Here is a 25401-nt window from a genome sequence, read left to right on the forward strand (position 1 = left end):
GGATCAGAAGGGATCTGCCCGGTGCTAGCACGTACCAAATGCACACGGACACCCGGCTGGGTGAAGGTCTCACGGACAAGATCTTCACCCAGGTCACCTCGGGCTAAAAAAAAAAAAGCCCGGTGACATTCCCCGTGCCCAAGGACGGGCTTGGCACCCCTCGGGTGGCACCGTGGGGGTCCCGCGGTCACGGGGATGGGGTTTCCCCAAGCAAACCAACGCAAACGCTGGTGCAAATGCAGCTGGAAAAAAAAAAAAAATAGAAAGCGGTTCCCAAGTGCGGCACACGGGGCTGGCTGAGCCGCTGGCACCTCCCCTCCGCTTGCAGGGCTGCTCCGAGAGGAGAGGAGCCCTGCCAGAGCAGCAGCGGCCAAATCCCCTCCCCAAAAACAGCGGCAGCATCCTCCCCGTGCCACGGCCAGGCCGGCGCTTCGGGAGCACGTGGAGCACCTCTGACACCCTCCGGCTCCAGCACCTCCCCACACACGGGATCTCTCGGGATGTGCTGTGCCTCCATGGACCTGCTGTGCCACCTCCTCGCCAGGGCCAAATCCCGCTGGCCATGAGAGGGGAACCAGCTTTTGGCACCGTGAGCTACCAGAGAGGTCACAGCTCTCCCGGCCCAGGCAGGAGCATCCCTAAAAGCTGCTCACCAAAGCTGGGCGGGCTCCAAGCTGCCGAGCCGGCTCCGAGCCGCTGTGCCAACACCACCGGGAAGCAAGCAGCCAGCGGGCACATATGCTGTTCAAAAGGAAAAGGAGCTTTCTACACCAAATGGAGCATTTTCCGCTTAATAACCCCCAAATCCTAATCTGTGCAAAGAAGATTGCCCCCCGCATCTTCCCGTCCGGCATCTGCTGCTCGCTCTGCCCGCACTTAACACCCGGGCAGGGCCAGGGCTGCCCCACCAGCACGGGCCCCCCGCAGCAAAAGCAGGAGAAAGACAAGGCCAGGGGGAAAACAGGCGATGCCCAGCGCCGGGCTCGTCTCCTTTTGTCAGCAGAGAGCCTTCACCATTTGTCATCAGTAAAAATAATACTCCTAAAAGTGTCCCCCCTCTGATTGCCGGGCTGTGGGTTTCCATGGTGATGCTGCTCCGCAGGGATGGCACGGGGGGATCGGTGGGATTGGTGCTTCCTCCATTTGGGAGATGGGACGTGGAGCGAGGACAGCACCAGCCCTGCTGCTGGCACAGGATCCTGAGGCTGAGCCAGCTCTTTCCACCTTGGGCTTGAGCAGCATCACCAAAAATAGCAGGGGAAGAGCAGCCTTGCTGGAGAGGACACGGATGCTCCTGTATCCCAGTGGCGCTCCCGAGGCCATGCCCTGCTCAGGGATCCCCAGCTCTTCCTCACTGATTCCCACCAGCATCCCCCTTGCTCCTGGCCTCATGGCTGTCCCTGCAGCCTCCCACTTGTTGCCTCTGCTCCTAAATCAGACTTCAGCCTCCTTCAGTGGGCTCTGAACCAGGACAGCACCTCACCCATCCCAACCCAAACAGCCACAACAGCTGGGGTTTGTGTGCCTGTGCTGCTGCTGCTCCACCAAAGTGCTCTGCAAACATAATCTGCTCTTAATAACCTGAGCCTCTGTTGATCGTGGCTGAACCCTGGAATTGCACTTTGCAAACAAAGCCCGAGGTTTTGGCTGTTTGGGGGAGACTGGAGCAGCTCCCTGGGGTGGGGATGAGTGGCACTGTCACCCAGGGGTGCCCCAGTGTGGGGCATAGAGGGGACAGGTGGCCGTGTCCTGGGTCACTCCTCTGCGAGGGGGGCTTTGCCTCTGCCAGCTCTGCAGGAGCAGGGGACACCCCAGTGGGAGACAGCCCTGGTCACACCTGGCCACCATCACATCCCTCCAGGCTCCCACACTTCCCTGCCTGGTTTTTGCCTTCAAACAAGATTTTGGCTCTTGCTGTCAAAACCCATCAGTGCTCCAGCAGTTTTCCAGCAGCCCAAGTTCCTGCCCGGCCCCAAGGCAATGTCATCCCACTCACGGCCTCATCCTGCACACCACAGAGCCCCACTGCCCCTGCTGCTGGCCTGTGCCTCTGGCTCCAGCACTGCCAGGTGCTTCAGGGAAAGATGGGTGTGAAATCACGCTGGAAAATGCATATTTTTACGTCTCCCCAGCAGGTTCACGGATGTTTTTAGGGCAGCGCTTCGAGGCCACCTGGAGTGTCACCCACAGCTTCCAGCACTCAGATGGGACTGCAGGGCACTGGGTGTGGCATTTTAGGCAAAAAGTGGGAATAACATCCAGCCAAGCGTGGCCGTGGCTCTGACCCTGGCGGGCTCCATCAGTGCAGGTCACTGAGCAGCCACGGCTCCGACCCCAGCTCCAGGCAGGTCTCGTCTGCCGAGCCCTCCTCGCTCCCCCAGCACCACCAACCACAGGGACAGCCTGGGCCACATCCTGGCCCCCTCCCTTGCTTCACCGGGCACAGAGAGCTTGTGGCTTCCTATCAGCTCTTTATGAAATTAAACTTTTATAAGCAGAAAGGTTTCTGGGCTCTTGGCTCCCCGGCGCAAGAACCGCAGCCCAGGCTGCGCCTGCACCCTGCCCGCTGACGGCTGCCCTGGCAGGGAGGGATGGAGGCTGGAGGCCCCGTCGATGGCATGAGCGATGGAAGGGACAGGGATGTGGCTGCCCATGACCTTGGTGTCATCCTTGACCTGGAAATCTCCTTCCCCTGCATCGCCAGGATCGCACTCCTGCCTGCGGCTGCCTGCACCTCTGACAAGGCTGTGACACCCTCACCCGGGATGGAGCTGCACCCCACGCTGTCACCCACTGCCACCCACACCAGCGACACCCCACTGCACACAACCCACCCTCAACCCCACCAGTGACTCCACGGATGAAGCTCACAGGGTGCAAGAGGCCCAAAATGCCCTCAGGAGGAGCAGCACTTGCCCGGCCACGCTGCCGCCATCCTGCTGCAAAGCGTGTGGCACCGTGTGAAGCTGTCCCCTCGGAGCTGCCTCCCTTGGAGGTGCCAACCACGGCACGGCTCCTGCTGCCTCAAGCCCTGCCATGTCCCTGGCAGTGGGACGTGGAAGGCGGTGGCAGTGCCACCCACCAGCACAGCCTTGCGTTGCCACCATCCATGACAAAACCAGCCACCCCGGAGCCCCAGCAGCAGCTGTCCCCTTGTCACCTTGCTTCACGCGTGGGATGTCCCCTCCACACCCTGCTTGGGGTAAACGCTGGGGACGGGGACGCCCAGCCCAGGGACACCTGGCCACGGTGAAGCAGGGAGGGGAGAACCTGTAGGCAGGGTGGAGGCCTCCTCTAACTGCCTGTTGAATTATTCAGGAACGGTATTAACTTATAAATGAGTGTGTTTGACTGATTTTGTGGTTGATGTACAGATAAATTCTAATGAAAGACAGCTACAAGATTTTAAATTATTAATTAGACTGCCACTTAACAAAGCCTATTTGGCACTCTATTTCCTTGCTTAACAAGACAAAAACTTTAAGAATAGGTTTTGCTTTAGCCCACAGGCTCTTCAATTTGCATTTTGTTTTTCTAGCTCCACAAATGAAAGCCGTAGATCTTGACCTTAACAGGCTACCCCTGGTGGGATCCAACCCTGCCTCGCTGCCTGCCTCCACCTCAGGCTCCCGGCTTCCCAGCCTGGATGATGCTTTTCCTCCAGCCGGCTGCACCAGGGCTGGGAATCCAGCCTGGAAAGCGGGACTGCTCCGGAGGCTCGGGGTTTGTTCTCAAGCCACCCAGCCCGGCTGGGTTCATACACCAGACAAAGCTGAGGCGGGAGCCAGAGAAAGGAGCACCCGAGTGCGAGGCCACGCAGCCGCAAGGTGACATTTCCCCCAGCGGGAAAAAGCGGCTCTGGGGTGGCACGGGGGGCTCTGCCCTGCCCGGGGGGCTGCACCCCAGTGCCAGGGGCTGCACACACAGCACTGGCACCACTGCCCGAGCCTCGTCGGAGAGGGGCATGTGCCGCTGGTGGCGAGGGCTGCACGGCCACCCCCTCCCTGGGGCACGGGACAGCACTGGGGGTCCGGCCGGGGTCCCCCCGCGTGGCCCCGCTGTCCCCAGCATCTCCCCGGGACTGGCCCCGGTGCAGCGGGGCCGGGGGTCCTGCCCCCCGCTCCCCACCGTCCCGGACCCCCCGGGAGGGCCGGCAGCTCCCCTCGCCGTGATGTCACAAAGCTCCCCGATGATGTCCCAGGCGGTTGCCATGGAAATCGCGTGATGTCACAGCGGAGCGATTCTCCTCGGAGGGGGCCGGGGGGGCCGAACGGGACGGCTCGCCCCAACTTCCCCGCCGAACCCCCCGCGCTCCCCGGTGAGCCCCGTTTCTCGTTCCCTCGCCCTGAGGGACGAGCACCGACCGTCCCCCCCCAGCGCCCGCCGCACGCCCGCCGCCCCCGGGACCCGCCGTACCCCGGTGCCCGCGGGACCCGCCGCGTCCCCGGTCCAGCGGGACCCGCCGCCTGCCCTGCCTCCCTTCGCTCCTCCCGGTCCCCCGCCTCCCCGCCGCGCTGCGCTCCCGCCGGTGCCGCTCCCCGGGGGGTGCCCGAGCCCCGGTGGCGGCGCCGGTAACGCGGCGGCGGCGGGGGGCGCCCGGCGGCGCGGCCCCAACTTCGGCGGGGAGACAAACTTCGGGGCCGGCCCCGCTGCCCCCGGTGCCCGCGGCAGCCGGTGCCCTCCCGGTGCGCTGCTCACCTTGGCGGAGCATCTTGGAGCCGGGGCGGGCGCGGTCTCCCGGCGGCGGCGGCGGCGGCGGCGCTCAGAGCCTCGGGCGCGGCGGCGGGGCTGGGCTGGGCTGGGCGAGCCCCCCCCGGGCCCCCCCTTCCGCCGCCGCCGCCGCCTCTCCCGCCTCCCGTGGACAGTTCGTGAAAGTGCCGCTGCTCCCGTTCCCCGCGCCGCCGCCCTCCCTCCGCCCCACCGGGGGGGTTTGGCCCAGCGCCGCCCCCCCGGGGCTCTGCGGTGCCCCCGGGACCGGCTGTCACCCGCGGCGCATCGTTGTCGCCTCTGCCGCCGTCGTTCACGCGCGGTGCCCCGTTATGGCACCGAGGCTCCGCCGCGCCGCCCCGCGCCTGCCGGGGGCACGGCTGTGCCCGCTGTCCCGCACCGACCCCGCCGCTCCCCGGGGACCGTCCCCTCGGGCCCTTATGGTCCCCTCTGCCCGCCGTGTCGCCGTGTCCTGCCGAGGTGTCGCCGTCCGATGCGGGTCTGGCTGGCCGCGCTGTCCCCGCCGCCCCGGCACGGCCCCAGCCGCTCCCCACCGTGCCCTCGGCTCCTTCTCGTGCCCGCCGCCCCACCGGGGTCACCGGGGGCTCTGCTGGCCCCTCTGTCTCCCGATTCCTGCTGTCCCCGCACTCTCCGCCGCGCTCCAGACACCCCGGTGTCCCCGGGCTGTCCCCGCTGTCCCCGGACTGCCCCTCCTGCCTCCTCCCCCGTGCCCACGGGGGTCCCGTTATCCCCCCGGGAACGCAGCTGTCCCCACGGCCCCGCCGCTTTCCTCGGGGGATCCCCGGTGCCTCCTCGGTCTTTATCGTCCCCTGGAGGTCCCCGCTGACCCCGGACTGTCCCTCCTGCCTCTCCAGGGTCCTTCTTGCCTACTTCCCTCCGTCCCACCGAGGGTCCCGTTACTGCACCGGGAGCGCTGCTGTCCCCACTGCACCGTCGGGACTCCCGGTGTCTCCAGGGGGTCCCCATTACCCTCGGGTCCCCCTTGCCTCATGGTTCACACGTCGTGCTGGGGACACACACGGACCCGTCACCGTGACAGCGTCCCCGGCGCCCCCGCCCCGTCCCCGCGTTAACGTTCGGGCCGTTAACCCTGACACTGTCAGCACCGCGAGGCGAGCGGCGGGACCACATCCCCGACGTGAAGGGCGGGCAGCCCCGCCACCGCAGCGCCTGTCACGCCCCGCCGCGCTCCCAGTGCCCCGCCGGGAGCGCGGCGAGAGCGCTCGGTCCCCGCCGCCCGCCCGTCCCGTCGGGGCCCGCCCGGTGCGCGCCCGGGCTCGATCTCTCGGCCGGCGGCTGCTCCGGCCTTGCGCGGGGATCGCTTGGCGCTGCCTGCCGCCGCCGCGTGCGCCACAGCCATGGCGGCCCCCGTGCGCGCCGGGAGCGCGGCCCCGGTGCCCGCCAAAGGTGGGCTGGGAGCGGCTCCGCGCGGGGCTCCCGGTGCCGCTACCGCCCGCTGTGCTGCTCGCCTCGACGGGGGAGGCCCGGCCGGCGGCGGGAGGTGGCTCCTCCGCCGGCCCGGCCACCCCCGCCGCCGGGCCGGCCCAGCTGGCCCTTTGTCGGTTGTCCCGTGGGCCGTGCGGGGAGGGTTTGGTGGCTCGTGAGTGCCGGTGTTGGGCTGGAAATAGTGAATAATCCCCCTGCTGTCACTCCCCCGCTGCACTCTGGCATCGCCGAGATGTAGGGGGGCGGCTGCTGTCGGGGGGCGGCTGCAGGATGAGGCTCCCGGGGATGGATCGCGGGCGCTGGGCGGCTCTTTCCCGCTGGGATAACGGGATCCCCTCGCTGGGGAACGGGGGGGCATTAGGGTGTCACCGGGGTGCTGGCCGAGGGGCTGTCACCTCGCTGTGGGGACAGCCAGCTGCGCGCACAGCGTTTCACATCCTTACCGCGGTGCTCTCTGGGCTAAAAAACCGCTTTATTCCCCAAAAATCGCTAGCGATCCGCCCCCAGCCTGCGGGGCAGGACCCTCTTCCCCGCTGCCCCCTGGGGGTGTGACCCGAGGGGACAGCCCGGCTGCGGTGGCCGCGCCGCCTCCCGTGGGAAGAGAAACAGCCCTGCCCGCTTTGTCCCGCAGCCCGAGCCCGCCGGGTGGCCCAGCCCATCCCCGAGGAGATCCTGGGCAGCGCCGAGCTGCGGGAGGCCGCGGCGGCCCTGCCGCCCAACTACAACTTCGAGATCCCCAAGACGATCTGGCGCATCCGGCAGGCTGGGGCCAGGAAGGGTGAGCGCTGCCCCGGGGGCTGAGCGGGTTTGGGGCTGGGTTGTGCTGTTCACCCCCCCGTGGGGCAGGGGAGGCTGGGGCTGAGCTGCTGCTGTGCCCCCGGTGGGTTTGGGCTCGGTGCTGGCGAGCTCTGCTCCTCTCCAGGGGGGTTAATAGATCTGTAGCTCTGGATTATAATCACATTGGACAGGACAGGTTGAGCTGCGTGGACCTGTCAGCCTGGAGATGTGTCTGGGATGCTGGCCAGGGCCCTGCTGTGCTCCTCCTGCCTCTCTCCTCTCTCCCTGCACTTTCCTGACACGCTGCTGGGGCTGGCAAGGGGGAGCCCCACAACAGCGGGCACCGGGGGGGCTGCCAGGGAGCTGGGCCCTGCTGCTCACAGGGTTGTGCACCCCCAGAGGGGCAGGGAATGTTTGTGGAGGCTTCAGGAGTGGTGCCAGGGCTTTCCCTGTGCCTCCCACTGAGCAGTGTGTGATCAGGCACAGGGCTCGGAGCCTCCCCCATCCCTGGGTGTCACCAGTGTCCCCTCCCTGGCTTCTCCTGCACACAGGGGCTGTGCGGCACAGCCGGATTTGAAACGCTTTCTATCCCCCCGGGAATGTCTGTGCCCGCTGCCGCAGGGCTGGCAGGGCTGGCAGGCGTCGCGGGGATGTTCTGGAAGCGGAGCTGCTCCCGGCTCCGTGCCGGAGGGTGTGGGGCTCCCGGCCCATCCCGGCTGCGGGCGGCGAGCCGGGGCTGGGCGTGTCCCGTCAGGCCCAGCCCTGCTGCTCCGCCTTTCCTCGCTGTGTTTTTTGCTGCTTGGCACCTCCTAATTAAATGTAAATATGCGGCTGGGATTTAGGCTTGCGAGAGCTGGGAGCGGAGCCCATCAGGCAGCCAGCCGTGCTGGGATTTGAAAATCCGCGTGTGCAGAGAGCAGCCAGGGGCTCGTTGCTGGGGGAACGCAGCCTCCCACAGGGCTGCAGCCAGCCCTGCCTGTGCCCGGCCTGCCGGGGGGTTTGGGGGGCCTGGGGAGCACCCCCTTTCCCCATTGTGCTGTGGAAGTGCAGAGAGACACAGCTGCCTCCTGCCAATCTGCTGTTTGCAGATCTGGGGTGGAGGGCAGCCCCAAATGGGCCAAAATGGGCTCAGGGGGGATCCCTGCCAGGTGGATCCCCCAAGGGCTGGCAGAGCACGTGCAGCTTTCCTGGGGCCCTGCAGGTTGGAACAGGGTGGGATCAGCCTAATTTGAGCCAGGCCTTTACACAGCTCCAGTGGGCTGGGCCTGGAAGCGTGGGGATTTTGTTGGAGGGGAATCTGGAGAGAGTGTTTGGATAGATAGCATGGAAACTGGGATGTCTTAGTGGGTTTGGGATGTGAAACAACAACAGGATTAATGGGGCCTCCTCCATTTATCTCCTCCATCATGGTCCCTGCTCCTCCCCACCACCCCTGGGGGCTCCTGGCTGAACTCCAGGCACTGGGCAGTTTGCTGGCCTTTGGAGGAAGAGGGATTGTTCTGATTGTTCTGCGAGGAGGGAGCAAATGAGGAGATGCAATTTGTTGTTGAATAAATTCCTGCAAGGCACAATGCTGCGGCTGTTGCTGGCCACCCTCCTGAAATGGAGAGAGAAGCTGCGAGGGAGGTGTGGAGAAGGGCACTGAGGATGATCAAAGGTTTGGAGCAGCTTCTGTATGAGGAGAGATTAAATAGGTTTAGATCCTTTAGCTGGAAAAGAGGTGAACGAAAGGGGATATGATAGGGATGTAGAATTGTGAATGATGTGGAGAGGCTGAACAGGGGATGATTATTCACTCTTTCTTGTACCAGGAGAACCAGGGGCACACGTTTACATTATTAGGAGCAGGTTTAAAATAAACAGAAGAAAGTACCTTTTGCTGTGCAGCACATAATTAAAATGTGGAAGTCATTACTGTGAGAAGTGGAAGAGACCAGCAGTGTCAGCGGGTTCAGAGAGGGATGAGGTGTGTGCACAGGGAGAGTGGAGGTGGCCCAGGGCAGGACAGTCTGCACCCCAGCTGCCAGGGCCACCCAGATTTTTGGCCAACACCTGCCTGCTTTGGGGAGGGTGCTTTGTGGCTGTACCTTGAGCTGCTCCCCACTTCAAGATGTCCCTTCCAGCCCCTCCTAACCCCGTGGCTGTTTCTCTTCCCAGTGGCCCTGCAGATGCCAGAAGGGCTCCTCATGTTCGCCTGCACCATCGCTGACATCATTGAGAGGTAAGAGCACTGCTGTTCCCTGGGGGCTCCGGGGCTGGCCAGGGCATGGGGGCTACTGCTGGGGCTGGCTTGGCCACCGGGCAGGAAGGAGGAGCTGTGGCTGGGGCCACGACCTGGCTGGGCACAGCCGGGCAGTCACAGCGAGCTGCTGCCAGCCCTGGGGACAGGGACCGCCCCGGTGCCAGCCCAGCCCTCGCTGCTCGGCTTCTCCTCCCCTCTCTGCTGACAGGCTCGGCATGCCGGGCCCCGCAGGGGTGCTGGAGCCGGGAGCAGCCGTGTTAACGACGGGCTGACGCCAGCCCGGTGCCGGGGGAGGGCCGGCAGCGGGGCCAGCGCTGCGGCAGGGACACAGCCTCCTCCTCCCAGCCCCGAACTGCCCCTGCAGCCACGGGGATGGGCAGGGGCAGCCTCGCTGCGGCTGGGGAGGCTTGAGGCCACGGTGATGGCACGGCAAGGGTGGCTCCTGCTGGGTGACCCCTTCGCCACGGCTCCTCTCGTGATTTTTCTGTGTCGCTGGAGAGGAGCTGGGCTGTGCAGTGACAGGGGATGCAGGCACCTTGCAGAAATCGGCCATGATCTCTTCCCTGCTGAGAGCGTCTGCCTTCCTCCACACCCAGCGCAGCCCCCTCCGCAGCCCCTCTCTGTTTTAGCACAATGAATTAGTGCTAATAGCACTTCGTGCCTCGTCTGCCATCGGGGTCGTGGCACTCATTAGCAGCTGCCTTGCCGAGGCCGCTGCCGTGCTGGGTGGGAAGGCAGCCGTGCCCGCAGGCTTTGTCCCCACACTGCCATCGTCTCCCCCACGGCAGCCCCACACTCGGTGGGAAGGTGGGCGCGGGCAGGGGGGCAGGGGGTGGGTGTGAGTGTGGGCAGCTCTGCGTGGGTTTGTCCCTTTAAGTGGAGCTGCCTCCTCTCGGCTCTGGCACCCAGCCGCTTTCATGTCTCCGACTTCAAAGGCAGCGGATTAAGGGGCTCTTTTATCTGAATGAAACCTTAAGCCCCACTTCCCGGTGGATGGTGGATTCCAGGGTGCTGAATGCCAGGGTGCCGCTGGATTCTGGGGTGCTGGCATCCTTGCTGGGCTGGTGAGGGGTGCTGCGTGGGTGGAGGTGCCCAGCCAAGGGAGGGGATGTGGGGGCACTGATGGGGATGGTGTTTGGATGTGGGATGGCTTCAAGGCTGAGCAGGAGGGCTGTGTCCTTCCCTCACTGCCACCATGCAGCACCCAGACACCCCACTGCCCCTCCCTTACTGGGAGCACTGGGTGCCATCTGTCATCCTGGCTGGGGCTGTGGCTGTGCTGGGTACCAGCACTGCCAGCCAGAGGATAGTGGCTGTGGGCAGGATGAGCCCAGCCCTGTGTCCACTCTCTTGGGGACACACTGGGGACCCAGCCACACTGCTGGAGGTGAGGTGTGAATCGGCAGGTGGCCTCGTTAGTTCCTGCCTCTTCCTGCTATTAATATTCATGGCCAGCATTAATGTGGAGTGGAAGCTCGGCCACCCGCTCCTGCTGGCCCTCCTCACCCAGTGCTGGGGCCGGATGAGCCTCCAACGTGACAGGAATCGCTGCAGCCGTGTGCTCTGCCTGCTGTCACCAGGCTGGGGAAGGGGCTTGGGGTACTATCAGCCCTGGGCTGGTGTCCCCTTCCTCCTGGTGACAGAGAGGATGTGAGGGCTGAGCGTGACAGGAATACCTGTGTGCCCACTGGGGGCATTGCTCAGCGAGCAGCCCCTTTCCCAGCCCATCCCCACAGCCTCCTGCCCCGTCCTTGCTGGTGGGAGTTTGGGGGGTGAGTTCCCCCTCCCCTGCATTCTCTGCTGCAGAGCCATGCCCGGGGCTGGTGGCCCTGGGGTGACAGTGCCCACCCCTGTGTGTTTTGGTCGAACTGGAGCCGTGTCAGCTGCCACTCAGACGGAATATTTATCCCTTCTGCTGGAGCTGCCTTTTAATGGAGTGTTTGTGCCGTGGCCTGGTGGTGCTGGGAGAGCCGAGAGGGGGATGTGGCTCACTCCCCCACCTCGCAGGCAGCTCGAGGGGACACGGTGCTCACCCTGCGTCTGTCTGTCCCCGTGCAGTGGGATGGCAGTGTCACCACGTCCCTCACTGCCGTGTGGGAGCGAGCAGGCCCCCGGGGAGCTCCGTGGAGTAAAGAGGGGAGTGGGGAGGCCAGGTGGGGCCTGTCTGAGCTTCCCAGCATTGCTGGCGCTGGCCGAGCCCCGAGGGGCTGCGGGGATGAAGATGTAGCCGAAGCATCGCAGCCGGAAAGGCCGGTGGGGTTCTCAGCCTGGAGCCTTTGAAAGCGAGAGCACACTCGGAGCACTGACCGCTGTGAGGCCAGTTAATTACCGTTAATAGGTTTGTCATTGTCAAAGCTGTGCCGGGCTGCACTGGGGGGGTGTCGGGGCCGGGGTCCGCGCGCTGCCGGCGCCACATCACGACACTCCCGCGGCACCTTCCAAATTGGCTCCATTTGTCACGGCTGATGTAATTCGGCAGGAGCAACTCGTGCTGGGGGGGCGGCAGCGTGGAGAGCGCGTGGGGGGAGCTCGGACCACAGCTCGGGGAGGGGCAGCCCCCCAGCCCACCCGCTGTCATGCCGGGGAGGTGACAGCCGTGTCCCCCTGTGCCACCAGCGTGCAGCTGGGGGCTGTGGGGGCTGTGCAGCCTGGAGCGGGACCCCTGCTCCCCTCCCTGCCAGGGCTGGAGCAGGCGGATCAGCTGGGCTCTCAGCTGGGCTTTTGATTCCGTGTTAATAAAGTCGGCTGTCGGGCTTGGCAGCTGCTAATCCCTCTGTCTTCCTGTGCCGCGCCGGGGTGAGAGGCTCCTGCTAATCAGCCCAGGCTTGGTGGCGGGGATGGGCAGTGGCAGGGGGGCCCAGGGGTGTCCTGATGCCTGCAGAGGCTGCCCTGCCACAAGTTCCCAACTCCCAGTGGCTTTTAAACACCTTTTTAAACACCTCCCAACTCCCAGGTGGCTTTTGAAGATCCATGAGAGGTGGTGCTGGAGGTGCACAGACCATTCTAGTCTCATCCTGGTGACTCAGGAGCAGACAGGGACTTTTGGAGTGACAGCGGGTGCTGGTTGAGTAATAAAGAGTTAAACATCTGTGTGCACAGCCCAACAGCTGTGGCAGAGCTTGAAATGCCCCACTATGGCCAGGACAAAAGAGGCCCTGATGGATAGTGTGCCCCACAGTGCCGTGGCTGGTGTGCCCAGCAGGTTCCCAGTGCCAGCAGGTGCCAGGTCCCTTGGCCAGGCAGGTCTGCCATGTGGCACTGAGCAGTGTGGGACTGAATGCTGTGATGAAGCTGGCAGCATCACCAGGAGGTCCCAAAAGGCCACCCTGAGACACTAACAGAGATCAGGATCTGGCCTCAGCTGCACAGTGCCGTGGCCAGCACTGCCTTCCCTTCTTCCCTCGTCCTTTTCAGCACAACCTGGAGGCTCTGGCAGCGGGTGCACGCTGAGCAGGGGAATTTAATCACTGTCATTAACCACACAACAGCATCATTAGAGGAATGAAGTTCTCACTTCATTGGAGATGTTCAAAACCTTCTGCCCGGGTGGTGGCTGTGCCAGGGGGATTGGGCCGGGTCTATAGGGCTGTCACCTCCCAGGGCTGGGGTGTGCCAGCACAGGTGTGGTGCCCACCACCAGTGCCCCATGCCACCTCATTGTATCCCACAGAGGGGACAGGCACCATACAGACACGGGATGGTCACGGTGCCTTTACAGCCAACATGCACTGACCCTTGGTTTGCCTTATTTTGGGGGTTTTTTTTGCTGCTACAGGACCAGCAAAGCTGGGGTGACTGACCCTTGGTTTGCCTTATTTTGAGGTTTTTTTGCTGCTACAGGACCAGCAAAGCTGGGGTGCCCTGGGACATGCCCCTTGGGAGGTGATGTTTGCCCTGCCACCTGTAGAGAGGACAGAGTGGGAAGTCCCCTCAGGGGAGGGGACCCAGCTGGAATGGTTCCTCCTGGGGGCTGTGGGGACACCCACCTCTCCCCATCATGCCCCACTTGCAGCAGCTCTGTGGGGCTCCATCCTTGCCCAGCTGCAGCCGGGCTCTTCCAGCACCAATTGCAATAAAATCGCAAACTCATTATTTTAATTATGTGCAGCCTTCCTGTGCTAATGAAGTTGGGAATCTGGTAATGGGGCTTGGTGATGGGCTTCTCTGCTAATTAAGTGCACTGTTCTCTCAGCCAGGGCTGGGCTCAGCCCCCACAGCCCAGGACAGCAGCAGCCACGGGTGTCCTGGGACACGCTGGGCACAGGGCACAAGGCAGGCACTGGGGTGGAGTTTGTGGGGTGATTATGGGGTGGTTGTGGGGTGTTTGAAAGGCCACATGGGGGTGAGGCAGGTGGCTGTGAGGCAAGGGGCAGTCTGCACTGTGTCCCTGTCATGCAGGCACCCTGGCATCCCGGTGCTGGCTGCATCCTCCCATAGCACAGGGGTGCCAGGACTGGCCACTCTCAGCCCAGTCCCCTCAATCCCCTCCCCACAGGGGCTGAGGACTCGTCCCTGCTGTGAGAGCAGCTCTGCCTCATGGCTTGAGGACCAGCACTGTATCATTCACACACTGCCAAGGGACCTCGCGCTCCTGCCAGCAGCAAATGCTCTCATTCATTTTTCGAGGGGCTGGGATAAATCAGGGCTGCTCCAGCCAAGTGCTTGTGCTCAGGTGACAGGGACTGGCTACCCCATGCTTGGAGACATGCAGGCCCCATGTGTGCATGTCTCTGACCCAGCGTTTTCAGCCCCAAAACTTGTCCCTGGATTGCTGCTGCCTCCATCCTGCACCGAGGAGCAGGGCTGGGAGGGCTTGGGGGTCCCAGCTGGGATCGGGGCCGGGACCTGGCCTGCCCTGGGGCACATCCTGCCAGTGCTGAGCATGGCACTTTATAAATGGGATTTTGGGAACCATCTGTTTAAAGGAGCAGATAATGAATTAGGGGGAGATGAGAAAAATGCTAAGGCCAGGCGGTTTTTCAGAATGAGCCGGGGTTTGCGGGACGTAAAAGATGAATAACCTCCCCACGTGTTCAATATTCATGAGCTCCCAGCTGTAATGAGCGTCTCAGCACTGGGTGGGGACATCCCTGTCACCACTGCCAGCACGCTGCTGGGACCTATCCGTGGCTGTGACAACTTCCAGGGACACAAAACTGACAAGGATGCTGCCTTGGCTGCCCCTTGCCCACGTCCTGGTCCGGGCTGGTTGGCAAGCAGCTCCCCAGCCTGTGTTGGAGGCAGGTGGCTGCTAATTGACATTTCCTTCCTCTGTAGTTTGATGAAAGACTCTGGCGACACTGAACTGATTAAAACATCAAGGGGAGGCCCTGGTGCCTGCCTTTGATTTGTCTCTGGAGATGATTACGGCTCCGCTCGATTGTCCAGCCCAGCCGGAGCGGGTGATCCTGGTGTGTGCCATCCTGGAGCCTCTCCTGCAGCACCACCAGGCTCCTGGCCTTGCCAGCACCGTTGGGTCCCTCCTCACCAGGCACCATCCCGTGGCCTCTGTGCTCACCTGTGACTCCACTCCCTGCAGCCAGAGGAGGAATCTTGCCCGTGGCCAGCACAGGGCTCAGCCTCACCTCTCCCTGCCCAGCTGCAGCCCCACACACCGGGCAGGGCCACAGGCACCTCTGCCCTCCTCCTTCCACTGCTGCTATTTCACTTTCTTGCTCTTCACCCCCAGGGACTTTCTCTGGGGTTTGGGCCAATTTGCATACATTTTAATCTATAAAAAATTAAGCGGCGCTGGCTGCCGCTCTGAGTCAGACCTCCCCATCCTGAATCTTAAGGAGCTGAATAATTTTCCACTTTTGCTGAGATGTGTGGAGTCTGATTCATGTTCATCTCATCACCTCTCATTAGAGGAGGGGGCTGGGGGTTCGGAAGGGTGGGAAGAGCCTTCTGGAACCTTCCCTGGCAGCCCCCAGCCCCACGGTGTGACCACGTGGGCAGTGGAGGAGCCATGCTCCCATGCAGGCCACGCTGGCCGTGAGGAATGGCGGGATTTGGGTGCTGGCAGGATCCTGCCCATCTTCTGACGTTGCCCAGCTGCGTCCCTAACCCTTGTGCAGTGGGAGCTGCCCAGGCTGGACTCAGAGGGGAGGATGGCTGTGCCCCCTCCTCGGGGACACTCCAGCACTGCTGCTCCCCTGTCCCCCTCCCCGGGCGCTGACGGATGGGCCGGAGCTGTTAATATTCAGCACGCTCCGCCATTTCTCCACCTTCTGCCATCTGCCCAGCTCTGCCCACCATTTCTATTCTTGCCGCCGACGTAACGCTCCCTGCCTGGCCCTGGCCCCCAGCCAGCCATGGGTGCTGCAGGGGGTGACGCTGTGCCAGGGCCCCCTCCTTCCCTGGTCCCCGGTGCCAGCAGCAGGGGAGACCCTGCTGGCACCGAGCTACAGCAGGCCTCAATTAAATGAGGAATTAGCATCTGGTTTAAGCAGCCCCTCCAGGCACGGGGCTTTGTCGTTGTGATACCTGCCTCTCATCCTGCTGCGGCAGCTCCCTGGGAAGGTAGCCAAGCTAATAATCCCCCAAAATGGTGCAATAAATACCCACAAAGGTGGTGCCTCTGAATCATGCCAGAGCCCTGGCTTTGCTGCTCGGGCTGGTGTGTGCCCCTTCACCCACAAGCTGGCAGGTGCTTGGACTGGAGCACTGGGGGTAGGGGACAGCACCAGTGGTGGTTTGGTGCTTTCTCTTGCTGAGTGCCACTTAAGCACCAGCTCTTGTAGAGGTCACCCACCTTGGCCAAACTGGCATGCAGGGCTGACACAGCCTGGTGCAGATTGGATTCACCAGCTCACACAGTGCCCAGCCACGGGCTGATGGTGGCTTGGCTGGCACCACAAGAGATGCCAGGACAGCTGTTCTGCCCATCCTGGTGGCTGCAGTCCCCAGGGCTGGCTGGTGGAAGCGGTGGCACCACGCTGTGCCGGGTCTCCCTCTGCTGCTCTCCCCGCTGGAGCATTAGGAATCTGGCAGCGTATTGTTTGATGAGTGGATAATCCGCTGAATTGCAAACAGCTTTACCCAATTGAAGAGGCGGATTACCGCTCTCCAGCTTAATCATGTTGACATCTCGGAGAGTAGCCAGTGCTTGTCCTCTTCGGCGCGTGGCTCGGTGGCAGCGCGGGGTCCCCCCGTGGTGACATTCTGGGGCTGTGGTGACGCGGCGGTGACCCTGAGTGCTGTGCCTCCCCACAGATTCACGGATGCAGAGGCAGTGGTGATGGGGGACGTGACCTACGGCGCCTGCTGCGTGGATGACTACACGGCCCGGGCCCTGGGCGCTGACTTCCTGGTGCACTATGGACACAGTTGCCTGAGTAGGTGACACCGAGTCCCGGGGTGCTGCTGGGGTGGCACCGTGGAGGATGTTCTGCTGCTACTGTGCCACACCAAGTAACTCTACACGCCTCTGGACGCCAGCTCGGAGACTTAGTGCCAGGGGCTAATCCCTTCCCAAAGGGCTTTCTGCTCTCTGGCTTTGGATGGGGCCAGGCTGGCTGGGTGGCTGCTCACGGGCAGGATTTTGGGTGCAGCAGGGCGTGCTCATCCTGCTGGGCTGCTGCAGCAGCACACGGATCCAGCTGTGTCCCTGGGAGCAGAGCAGCAAGGCCATGGCTTGGCAGGGCCCCGCTGGCCCAGGGGGTGAGGCTGCTGCTGCTCCCCACCTGGCCTCTGTGGAGTGATGACAAAGGGAATGGTGGCAGAGGAGAGCAAGGGCCTGGGGGTCCAGCTTGCCCCGGGGCCAGGAAAGGCAGCGTTGTGGGTACAGTGCAGGCTGGGCGGGGAAGGGAGGAGGAGGAGGAGGCTGTGTGCTCCCCAGGCGGACAGTACTCTGGATCCAGTTGCCATGGAAACTGCGCTGCTGTCCCAGATGCTGCTAACTTTGAAGTCCACCCAGGATGGAATCAGCCCAAAAATAACAATAAGACGCTCTGGGTTTTAAGGTGGATCTGCAGAATTGCCATAGTGAGTAGGAGGTGTGTGCATCCCTGCTGCTGCCACGCTCCCAGCACCTGGCAGCCCTCCTGGACGTTTATGGGGCCCTATAAATGGGTTTGAAGAATTGCATCAGGCTCTGTGTGAAATACTGACTCCCCAGTTGAGAACTCTGTCCTGAAAGCCACGTCGGTGTGAGCGTTCGTGGTGATAAATATGTGTGCTAGGTGCTTTGTTAAGGAAGGAGGGTTATGGGCACCACTGCAACAGGGAGTATAAAACTCCTGCTTTGTAGCCTGCTGCTCATGAATGAACAGCAGGAAGGGGAGGAAGGGGCTGTATCCATCAGGCTGCTCCAGGGAATGGGAGTCACATCAGCTGGAGCTGCTCCCTGCAGGGACAGGCAGGCACTGCCAGGCTGACTGTCACCAGAGCAGCTGCCATCTGCTGCCCGTGGCCTCGTGTCCCTTGCCTGCTGTGGGTTGGGTGGGTCACAGGGCACCCTGGGTTACCCACGGGCTGCTGTGAGGATGCTGGGCTCCTTTTGAGCTGCCCACAGTGGTGAGGCACACGATGCTTCCTGCTCCCTCCCAGCCCCACGTGCCCCGCAGGAGGGAGTAATTTGCACTTAATTGTGATCAGGCAAAGAGCACCAAAATGGGAAGTGAACATGGAGCTGTGGATCGATGTGGACTCTGTGTACTTTAATTATTCACTTAATCGTGGTGACAAAGGCTTCTTAGCACCAGGGGTAATTAGATTTGTGTTCATTGATTCCCCAGGCTGCCATTATCTGGAGAGAAACGAGCGGGTGCTCTCTGTGGCTCCCTTCTGCACCCCCTGCCCTGGGCACCAGCACAGGCAGAGGGGTGGCACAGCCCACCCTGCCTATGCCAGGGCAGTTTGGGGCACAGGGAGCCCCACCAACATGCTTCATCCCCCAGCTGCAGGCAGCAACAGCCTGGGACTCGCTGGAGCCCCGGGTGTGCCCCACACTCAGACCCTGTCTCTTCCTGTCACCAGTTCCCATCGACTCCACCCAGGGGCTGAAGATGCTCTATGTGTTCGTGGACATAAAGATCGATGCATCCCATTTTCTTGAGACCATTCGCTTCAACTTCACAGCAGGCACCTCCCTGGCTCTGGTCAGCACCATCCAGTTCGTCTCCACGGTGCAGGTGAGATGGAAATCCCTGGTTTTTGTCTCCCCCTGAGTTTTCCTCTGGCTCAGCCCTTCCCCGTCCCAGCCCCACGGCGGGAGCGGCTGCCCCGGGGTGCTGGTGGAGCTGGTTCCCCTCTGACGAGTCGCTGCAATAATGTGGTGCTGCCATAACGTTGATCAAGTACTTTATAATAACTCTGATCAATGTTTCATGGCGGCACCCCTCCCCAGCTCCCCCGGGAGCTGCTCTGGAAATGTCAGGGCAGGCGGTGGAGCACTTGGCATTTTGATGCAGTGCCGGCAGCGGCCGGGGAAGCTCTGTCTGTCTGCCCCTGAACGGCCTGCTGGGCAGGAGGGGAGGAGATGAATGAGCCTCTTGAGCCGTGTCTATCAAAACACGGGGCTATCCAAGCGTTAGGCCTTTTCCCTTGTCTTTTAATTGATATGTTGGTCGAGCCTCGCTGAGCACCCCCGGCTGCGCGGGGCTGTTCCTGGTGCCACCCCCCAGCGGGCTGGTTCCCCTCCACCGGGTCACGACAGCTGGGACTGCCAGGGTTGGGGTGTCCCCAAGGGTCCTTAGCCACCCTTTGTGCCATGGCCTGTCTGTGCTGACCCCACGTCTCCCACAGGCAGTGGCCCAGGAGCTGCGCTCCCAGTACAAGGTGTGTGTGCCCCAGTGTAAGCCACTGTCCCCAGGAGAGATCCTGGGCTGTACGTCACCCCGGCTCGCTCAGGACACGGATGCCATTGTGTAAGTACCAGGGTCCTTCAGCACCCTGCTGCCTGGCCCAGACTGGCCATCCTTCCTGCACCCCTTGCCTGGTTTTGTGCAATTTTAGGGGGTGGTTAGGGCTATCCACGGGCTGGGATGGGCCCCCTTCAGCTCCTCACGCTGCTTTAAGTGGCGTGTGCTTGTAGCATGGAGGAAATAATTGAGTCGTATATCAGAATAGATAATAGATGGAAGGGCGGGTGGATAATTGGAAAAGACAAATGGCCGGGGCCCAACATCACAGCAACATTAATTTTATTTAAGGACAGCAAATTAGAGGGAGCACTTCGCTTCCTATCACCTAATTATTTTAGGTAATGGAAATGCTTAATGTACTGTGAATACAGTGTGCTGCAGAATAAATAAATACAAGGACCCCACCCTTGGGGGGAGCCGGGGAGCCCAGGTGTGGGTTTGGGCCCTGCTGAGCTCCTTCTTGCCCACGCTGCTGGGAGCCAACAGCAGCAGTGCCTTTCCAAGCACAGCCATGCAGGGAGCTGGGCTCCAGATTGCTGGACACAGGGGCAGTGAGAGCTCTGGGTTCATCCTGAGCCACTTTCTGTCTCTCCAAGGACATCAGGAGCGGGCAGGGGCAGCCAGGCTGGCACTGCATTGGTGAGCGTGGGTCCTTGCAGCTGGCACAGGAGCGGCAGTGCGGTACCAGCCCGCGCAGGTGCACTCGGCCTTACCTGCGTCCTCCCTGCATTATTATTTTCTTCTTTGCACCGTCTCTGGGGCTAACTTTTGCAGACAAATTAGCTTTGATCTCCCAAAATGTCATTCTCCAATTAAGGGCAAAATCTAGTCAAGTTTTACGTCTGAATTCATTTTCCAGGCCCTCACTCCATTAGGGCAGCTGAATGAAAGGCTTTGAAATGTAATTGCTGACTGGAAATCCGATTAGAAATGGAAGCAGCAACGTCTAGAACCAGCCATTGAGATGGAGCAGCTCCCAGCCACCCCGTGCTGGTGTGAGCACCCCTCCTTGCTCCGAGCATGGCTGCCTCTCCAGCCCTGCCATGCCAGGGAGCCCTGGCTGTGCCTGCTGCCCCTGGGTCCCAGCACAGGAGCTCGAATTCCTGGCATCTCCACTGTGCTGCAGTTTGGGAAACCAGTGGACACGTGGATGGGTGCTGCTGTTTCTCAGTGCCATAGCTCTCCCTTCCCTCTCGGCAGGTATTTGGGCGACGGGCGCTTCCACCTGGAGTCCATCATGATTGCCAACCCAGGGATACCTGCGTACAGGTACGGGCACCCACTCCAATCCCATGGTGGGGACCACCCCATCTGTCCCCATGTGCCCCCCAGGGCTGGGCAGGCAGCTGCCAGCAGCGGGCATGGGCAGGTGAGAGGCCACGGGGTGGGTGAGGAGATGCTTGGGGGAGATGAACACCAGCCATTTACTCCGGCTGAATATAAACATTTTGACAAGTACCTGTGAAAGCTCGTGGAGGTGCAGCCATTAAAGCACGGCTGCTGCAGGCAGAGGCCATAAAGCGCGATGATGAGGCCGCTGAAAGCAGATGAAATATCAGGAGTGAAAGGCTGGGCCCATTTGGAGGAATCTGAATTTCCTAGTAGGTCGTTTGTTACAAACGGGAGGCGCACGTCAGGTTTATGGCGCTGGTGAAGCTGCCGAAACCCGAGTGGGATTTGATTAAAATTCTCCTCGTCAAACAAAGCAACAAATCAAAGAATTCTTCATAATTGATGAGCCGGGATGGGGGGGAGCTGAGTATGAAGCTGAGCACGGAGCCGAGGCTCTGCTGGGTGTTGGGGTGCTGTGGTGGGACACTTGTCCCTATCCCTGTCCTTGTCCCCTAACGAGCCGGCTGGGTCCTACATCAGCCGGGAGGACAGATGCTGTGGGAAGCAATTAGCGCTAATGAGGGACGGGCATCGCTGGGAGGAGGGCAGGTGATGGAGCCCGTGTGAGCCTGGCTGTGCTTTGCAGGTACGATCCCTACAGCAAAGTGTTCTCGCAGGAGCACTACAGCCACGAGCGCCTGCACCGCGCCCGGCAGGACGCCATCCGCGCCGCCAGCTCTGCCCGCTGCTGGGGACTCATCCTGGGCACGCTGGGACGCCAGGGCTCCCCCAGCATCCTGCAGGTACCAGCCCCCTCCCCAGTGTCCTGCTCTTGGGTGGGGGAGAGGACTGGTGAGGGATGGCACCGTGGCTGCCAGGGTGAGGGTGGATGTGGCACCGCTGGCAGCCCATCAGTGGCCACTGGCCCCGGTCTGCGTGGGCAATTAGCAGCAGATGAGGGAGGCTGGACAAGGGCTCATTAAACCCGTTCCTGGGGAGAGCTGGCCAGTCTTGGAGAACCTCCCCCCCCACCCAGACAGCTCGGCAATTAATTGGCTGGGTTTGTTTTAATTGGATGAACTTCCGATCAGGTTCAGCATCCCTGCTCAGCTGCCGTGCTGGCGCTGTCTGCGCCCCGGCTGCGAGAGGGGAGCGGGACTGCAGAGTTCTGCCCCCTGAGCATGGTGGCCCTGCTCACACCCAGGAATGCTGGGGTAGCCACAGGTGAGATTTGAGGCAGAGCAGAGCAGCAAGGTCCCAGCAGCTGCTCTTCCTCAGCAAGCAGGGCACGGGCATGGCTGGGGCTGGCTGGGCAGGGGGCGATTAGTGCTGGCTCTGGAGGACAAGGACATCTCTGGCCCCTCTCCTCCTCCTGCAAGCCCTGGCTGCAGCCAGCCCGTGACAGGCGGGTGTCCCAGGGCAGGCAGCCGCTAACGAGAACAGATTGTTGTCATTGAGCAGTAATTACTTCATTAGGCTGAGGCACGTGCTGGGGAGAGCTGGGCACAAGCCGGAGCCATGGCCACAGTCTGGCCTATGACTGCCAAGGGAACACGTGGGGCAGAACAGGGAGCCACAGAGGGTTTGATGGCCAGGAAGGGGCTGTGGGCAGGGCTTGGGGGGCTTACTGGGGGACCCTAACCCTGCCAGGTGCCTTTTCCCCCTGCAGCACCTGGAGTCACGTCTCCGTGCCCTGGGCCGGCCCTACGTGCGGGTGCTGCTGTCTGAGATCTTCCCCAGCAAGTTAAAGCTCTTCCCAGAGGTGGATGTGTGAGTGCTGCTGACCCCCTCCAGCGCCAGGGTGCCCCATCCCTGTGCAATTCCCGCTTGAAGCTGTCCCTGACACTTCTGTCCTGCTGTCACTGTCACTGGAGGGGCATGGCTGTCCTTACCAGGGTGGTGCTGGCACAGTTAGGACCTTCTGGGGTTCTGCTGAGGGGCTTCACTGTGCCTTGTTCTTCCCAAAATGCTCATCCCCACTGTGACATTTCCCTTCCAGGTGGGTGCAGGTAGCCTGTCCCCGGCTCTCCATTGACTGGGGAGAGGCCTTCAGCAAGCCACTGCTGACACCCTATGAGGTGAGCACCCCTCTCTGTTTTGGAGGGACAGTCCTGACTTGGGGTGATGCGCCAGAGCAGGCTTGGGGATGTCCCTGCACCCAGACAGTGTCCCCTCCTTCTGCATCTGTGCTCTGTGCACAATCCAGGCACGCTGCTGGGATATCCAGTCTTTTGTGAAACCAGTGGGATTCCCAGTGCCTCCAGCTTTGCCCTCCTCGGCACACCAAGCTGAATGCTGGGACCTCTCCCAGCTCCCCCTCTGGGGGCACCGCTTGGGGACTCATCCCTGCTTCTCTCCTCAGGCCGCGGTGGCTCTCCAGGACATCGAGTGGCAGCAGCCTTATCCCATGGACTTCTACGCCAGCCAGTCGCTGGGGCCGTGGACGGTGAACCACGGCGGCACACAGCGCGGGCGGCCGGCACAGGTGGGCAGCGGGGCGACTCCGGCTCCGCGCTCGCTCCCTCGGGCCGGTGAGAGCTCCGGGACGGGCTGAGCCCGCGGTGCCGCGTACCGAAAGCGCCACCCCGTGGTGTGGTTGCCACCGAACAGTAGCGGGGACAGCGCCAGCCCGGCCCGGGCAGGGACACGCGGCTCCCCCGGTGTGGGGGTGAGCGCCTGCCGAGCCCGCGGCTCCCGGGAAAGGGGGGTTCCCTCGGGGGTGCTGCGGGCTGGGCACGGACTGGCTCCGGCTGGGACACCCCTGAGCCTCCCTCTCCCTGCAGGGGAAGGCACCCGCGCCCCCCGCCCCGCTCGAGCGTGGGGAGCAGCTGAGCACCGGGGACCTCGCCGGTTCCTGAGTGTCACCCGCTGCTGCCCTGGCACCGGCATCGGCGCCGCCGCTGTGAGCGCCACCGGGACCCCCTCTAGGCAATGGATGGGGTCTCACCCCGTAACTCGACACCACCGCTGCCCGCAAGGGCCGATCCCGGCTGCCGGCGGGGAGTTGCCCCTTGCGAGGCCGGGTGGCACCGGGGGTCGCGTCCCGCCCGCCCCGCCGGGGCCGCCCGCCCTCACACCCCGCGGCCTCCCGCCGCCAGGGGGCGCGCGCCACCCCCGCCGAGGCGCTCCCCTCGCTCTTTTCTCTCCGACCAATCAGCGCGCCGCGTTTCGGCGGGAAGGCGGAAGTGGCGGCGCCATGGCGGAGGCGCGGCCGCTGCGGCTGCTGGCGCTGCACGGCTACCGGCAGAGCGCCCGCCGCCTCCGCCAGCGCACCGGCGCGCTCCGCAAGGCCCTGCGCGGCCGCGCCGAGCTGGTGCCCATCGACGCGCCGCACCGCTTGCCCGCCGGCGCTGAGGACGACCCCGACGGGGACGACCCGCCCCGCGGCTGGTGGTTCTCCGGGCCCGGCACGTTCGAGGCGGGCGAAGCGGCCGCGGCTCCGGCGGGGCTGGAGGAGTCTCTGTCGGCCGTGGCGGCGGCCCTGAGGGAGCAGGGGCCCTTCGACGGGCTGCTGGGCTTCAGCCAGGGCGCGGCGCTGGCCGCCATGGTGTGCGCGCTGCGGGCCCGCGGCGACCCGCGCTTCCCGGTGGCCTTCGCCGTGCTGGTGGCCGCGTTCGCCAGCCGCGCCCCGGCGCACGGACACTTCTACCGGGAGCCCATCGCCCTGCCCACGCTGCACGTGGTGGGCGACACGGACGGCGTGATCGCCGCGGCCCTGAGCAGGGAGCTGGCGCAGTGCTTCGTGGAGCCCGTGGTGCTCACGCACCCCGGCGGGCACTTCATCCCCGCGGCTGCGGCGCAGAGGAAAGCCTACCTGGAGTTCCTGGAGCGCTTCTGCCCCCGGCAGGGCCAGGCCGATGAGGCTGGGGAGGTGTGAGAGCGGGCTCTGTAATAAAAAAAGGGCTCTGGTGAGCCACGTGCAGCCACTTATCCTGTGAAAGATCACTGTTTCCGTGCCTCCAGAGGGACCAGAGAACAGCTCACTGCACATTCTGCGCTTCAGTGTTCGTCCAGGCCAGCCTAAATGGTTCTTTATCTCCCTTTTTTTCAGCCTTGTTGCATACATCAGTATAAAATATATATATATATGTGTCTATATATATATATGTATATAAAGTTGTATATGACATGTAACACGTGGGTGTGGGGGTGTGACAGTGAGGGGGTTGAGGGCAGGAGGGTGACACTGCTCTGTGGGAAAGGTGCTTTCAGAGACTCAAACACCTGCTCAAGAAGAGAGCTCCTCAGCTCAGCCACAGGAAGTGTCTGCAGAGCTCAGAGCTCTTGCAGTTTGACACCCCAAAACCTCGTGGTTTTTAATATCTGCTAAGCCAAGCTTCCAGCTGGTCTGGGCCTGAAAACCCTCTCATCCTTGGCAGTGCCAGGGCTGGTGTTTGTTTCAGGAATGAAATGCCTGCTGGCTCGGTGTGCACGTGTTGAATATTCCTTGCACAAAGTGCCTCCATGAACAAGAAAAGCTTGTTTGTGCCTCTATTATCCAGAAGCACAGGAAAATCTTTATTGCTGTAACAGTTGCAGGTGTCCTGCCCAGCTCGGCCCAGCTCAGCACTGGGCACCAGTCTGAGGAGAGGAGTGCTAGCAGAGCTTCTCTAACCACGGCTTTCCTTGGGGGTGTAGAGCTGTTGAACGAGGGAAATGAGGTGAAAAAAGTGAATTTTCCCCCTGTTTGAGCAGCAGGGCAGCGCAGTGTCAGCTCACAGGACGCTGTGCTGCAGAAACCTTCCCTGTGCTGTGAGCTGGGAACGGGCCCGGCCGTGCCCGGGGTTACAGCAGCGCCGCAGGAGCGAGCAGCTCTCGGCCCCATCGCGGCTCTGCAGCGCCGTGCTGGTGCTGGCAGGAGGCTCTGGCTGCTCCCCGCAGCCCGGAGCCGCTCTGCTGTTTCCCTGCGGGGCTGGGGGGGCTCTGCTGGCTGTGCCACCTCGCGTGGACTGTGTCACGGCTGCCGCGGGGTCCCTGCACCCCTCGGTGACACCACGGGCTGGCTTTGGG

The 25401-nt window shown here is 62.7% G+C and overlaps 3 protein-coding genes across 3 annotated transcripts in view; 2 read left to right on the plus strand and 1 right to left on the minus strand.

The window, feature by feature from the left end:
- RTN4RL1 (reticulon 4 receptor like 1) overlaps positions 1–4751 on the minus strand; it is a 29136-nt gene extending 24385 nt beyond the window's left edge. Inside the window, exon 1 of the mRNA XM_039720571.1 lies at positions 4699–4751. Coding sequence (XP_039576505.1) covers positions 4699–4711 — 13 coding nt within the window. The 5' untranslated portion in view covers positions 4712–4751. The remainder of the gene's footprint in view (positions 1–4698) is intronic.
- Positions 4752–6046: 1295 nt separating this feature from the next.
- DPH1 (diphthamide biosynthesis 1) lies at positions 6047–23316 on the plus strand. Its single transcript, XM_039720573.1, has 12 exons — positions 6047–6135; positions 6806–6952; positions 9109–9172; positions 16409–16530; positions 18173–18327; positions 18941–19062; positions 20260–20328; positions 21038–21194; positions 22061–22161; positions 22391–22469; positions 22754–22876; positions 23175–23316. The coding sequence occupies exons 1-12, from the start codon at positions 6087–6089 to the stop codon at positions 23247–23249; spliced, it is 1263 nt and encodes a 420-aa protein (XP_039576507.1). The 5' UTR covers positions 6047–6086; the 3' UTR covers positions 23250–23316.
- OVCA2 (OVCA2 serine hydrolase domain containing) lies at positions 22941–24496 on the plus strand. The gene has a single exon (XM_039720582.1). The coding sequence runs from the start codon at positions 23327–23329 to the stop codon at positions 24266–24268; it is 942 nt and encodes a 313-aa protein (XP_039576516.1). The 5' UTR covers positions 22941–23326; the 3' UTR covers positions 24269–24496.
- The last annotated feature ends 905 nt before the right edge of the window (positions 24497–25401 follow it).

Source organism: Passer montanus, unplaced genomic scaffold, assembly GCF_014805655.1.
Source record: "Passer montanus isolate IOZ18808 unplaced genomic scaffold, ASM1480565v1 scaffold44, whole genome shotgun sequence".
NCBI classification, from domain to species: domain Eukaryota; kingdom Metazoa; phylum Chordata; class Aves; order Passeriformes; family Passeridae; genus Passer; species Passer montanus.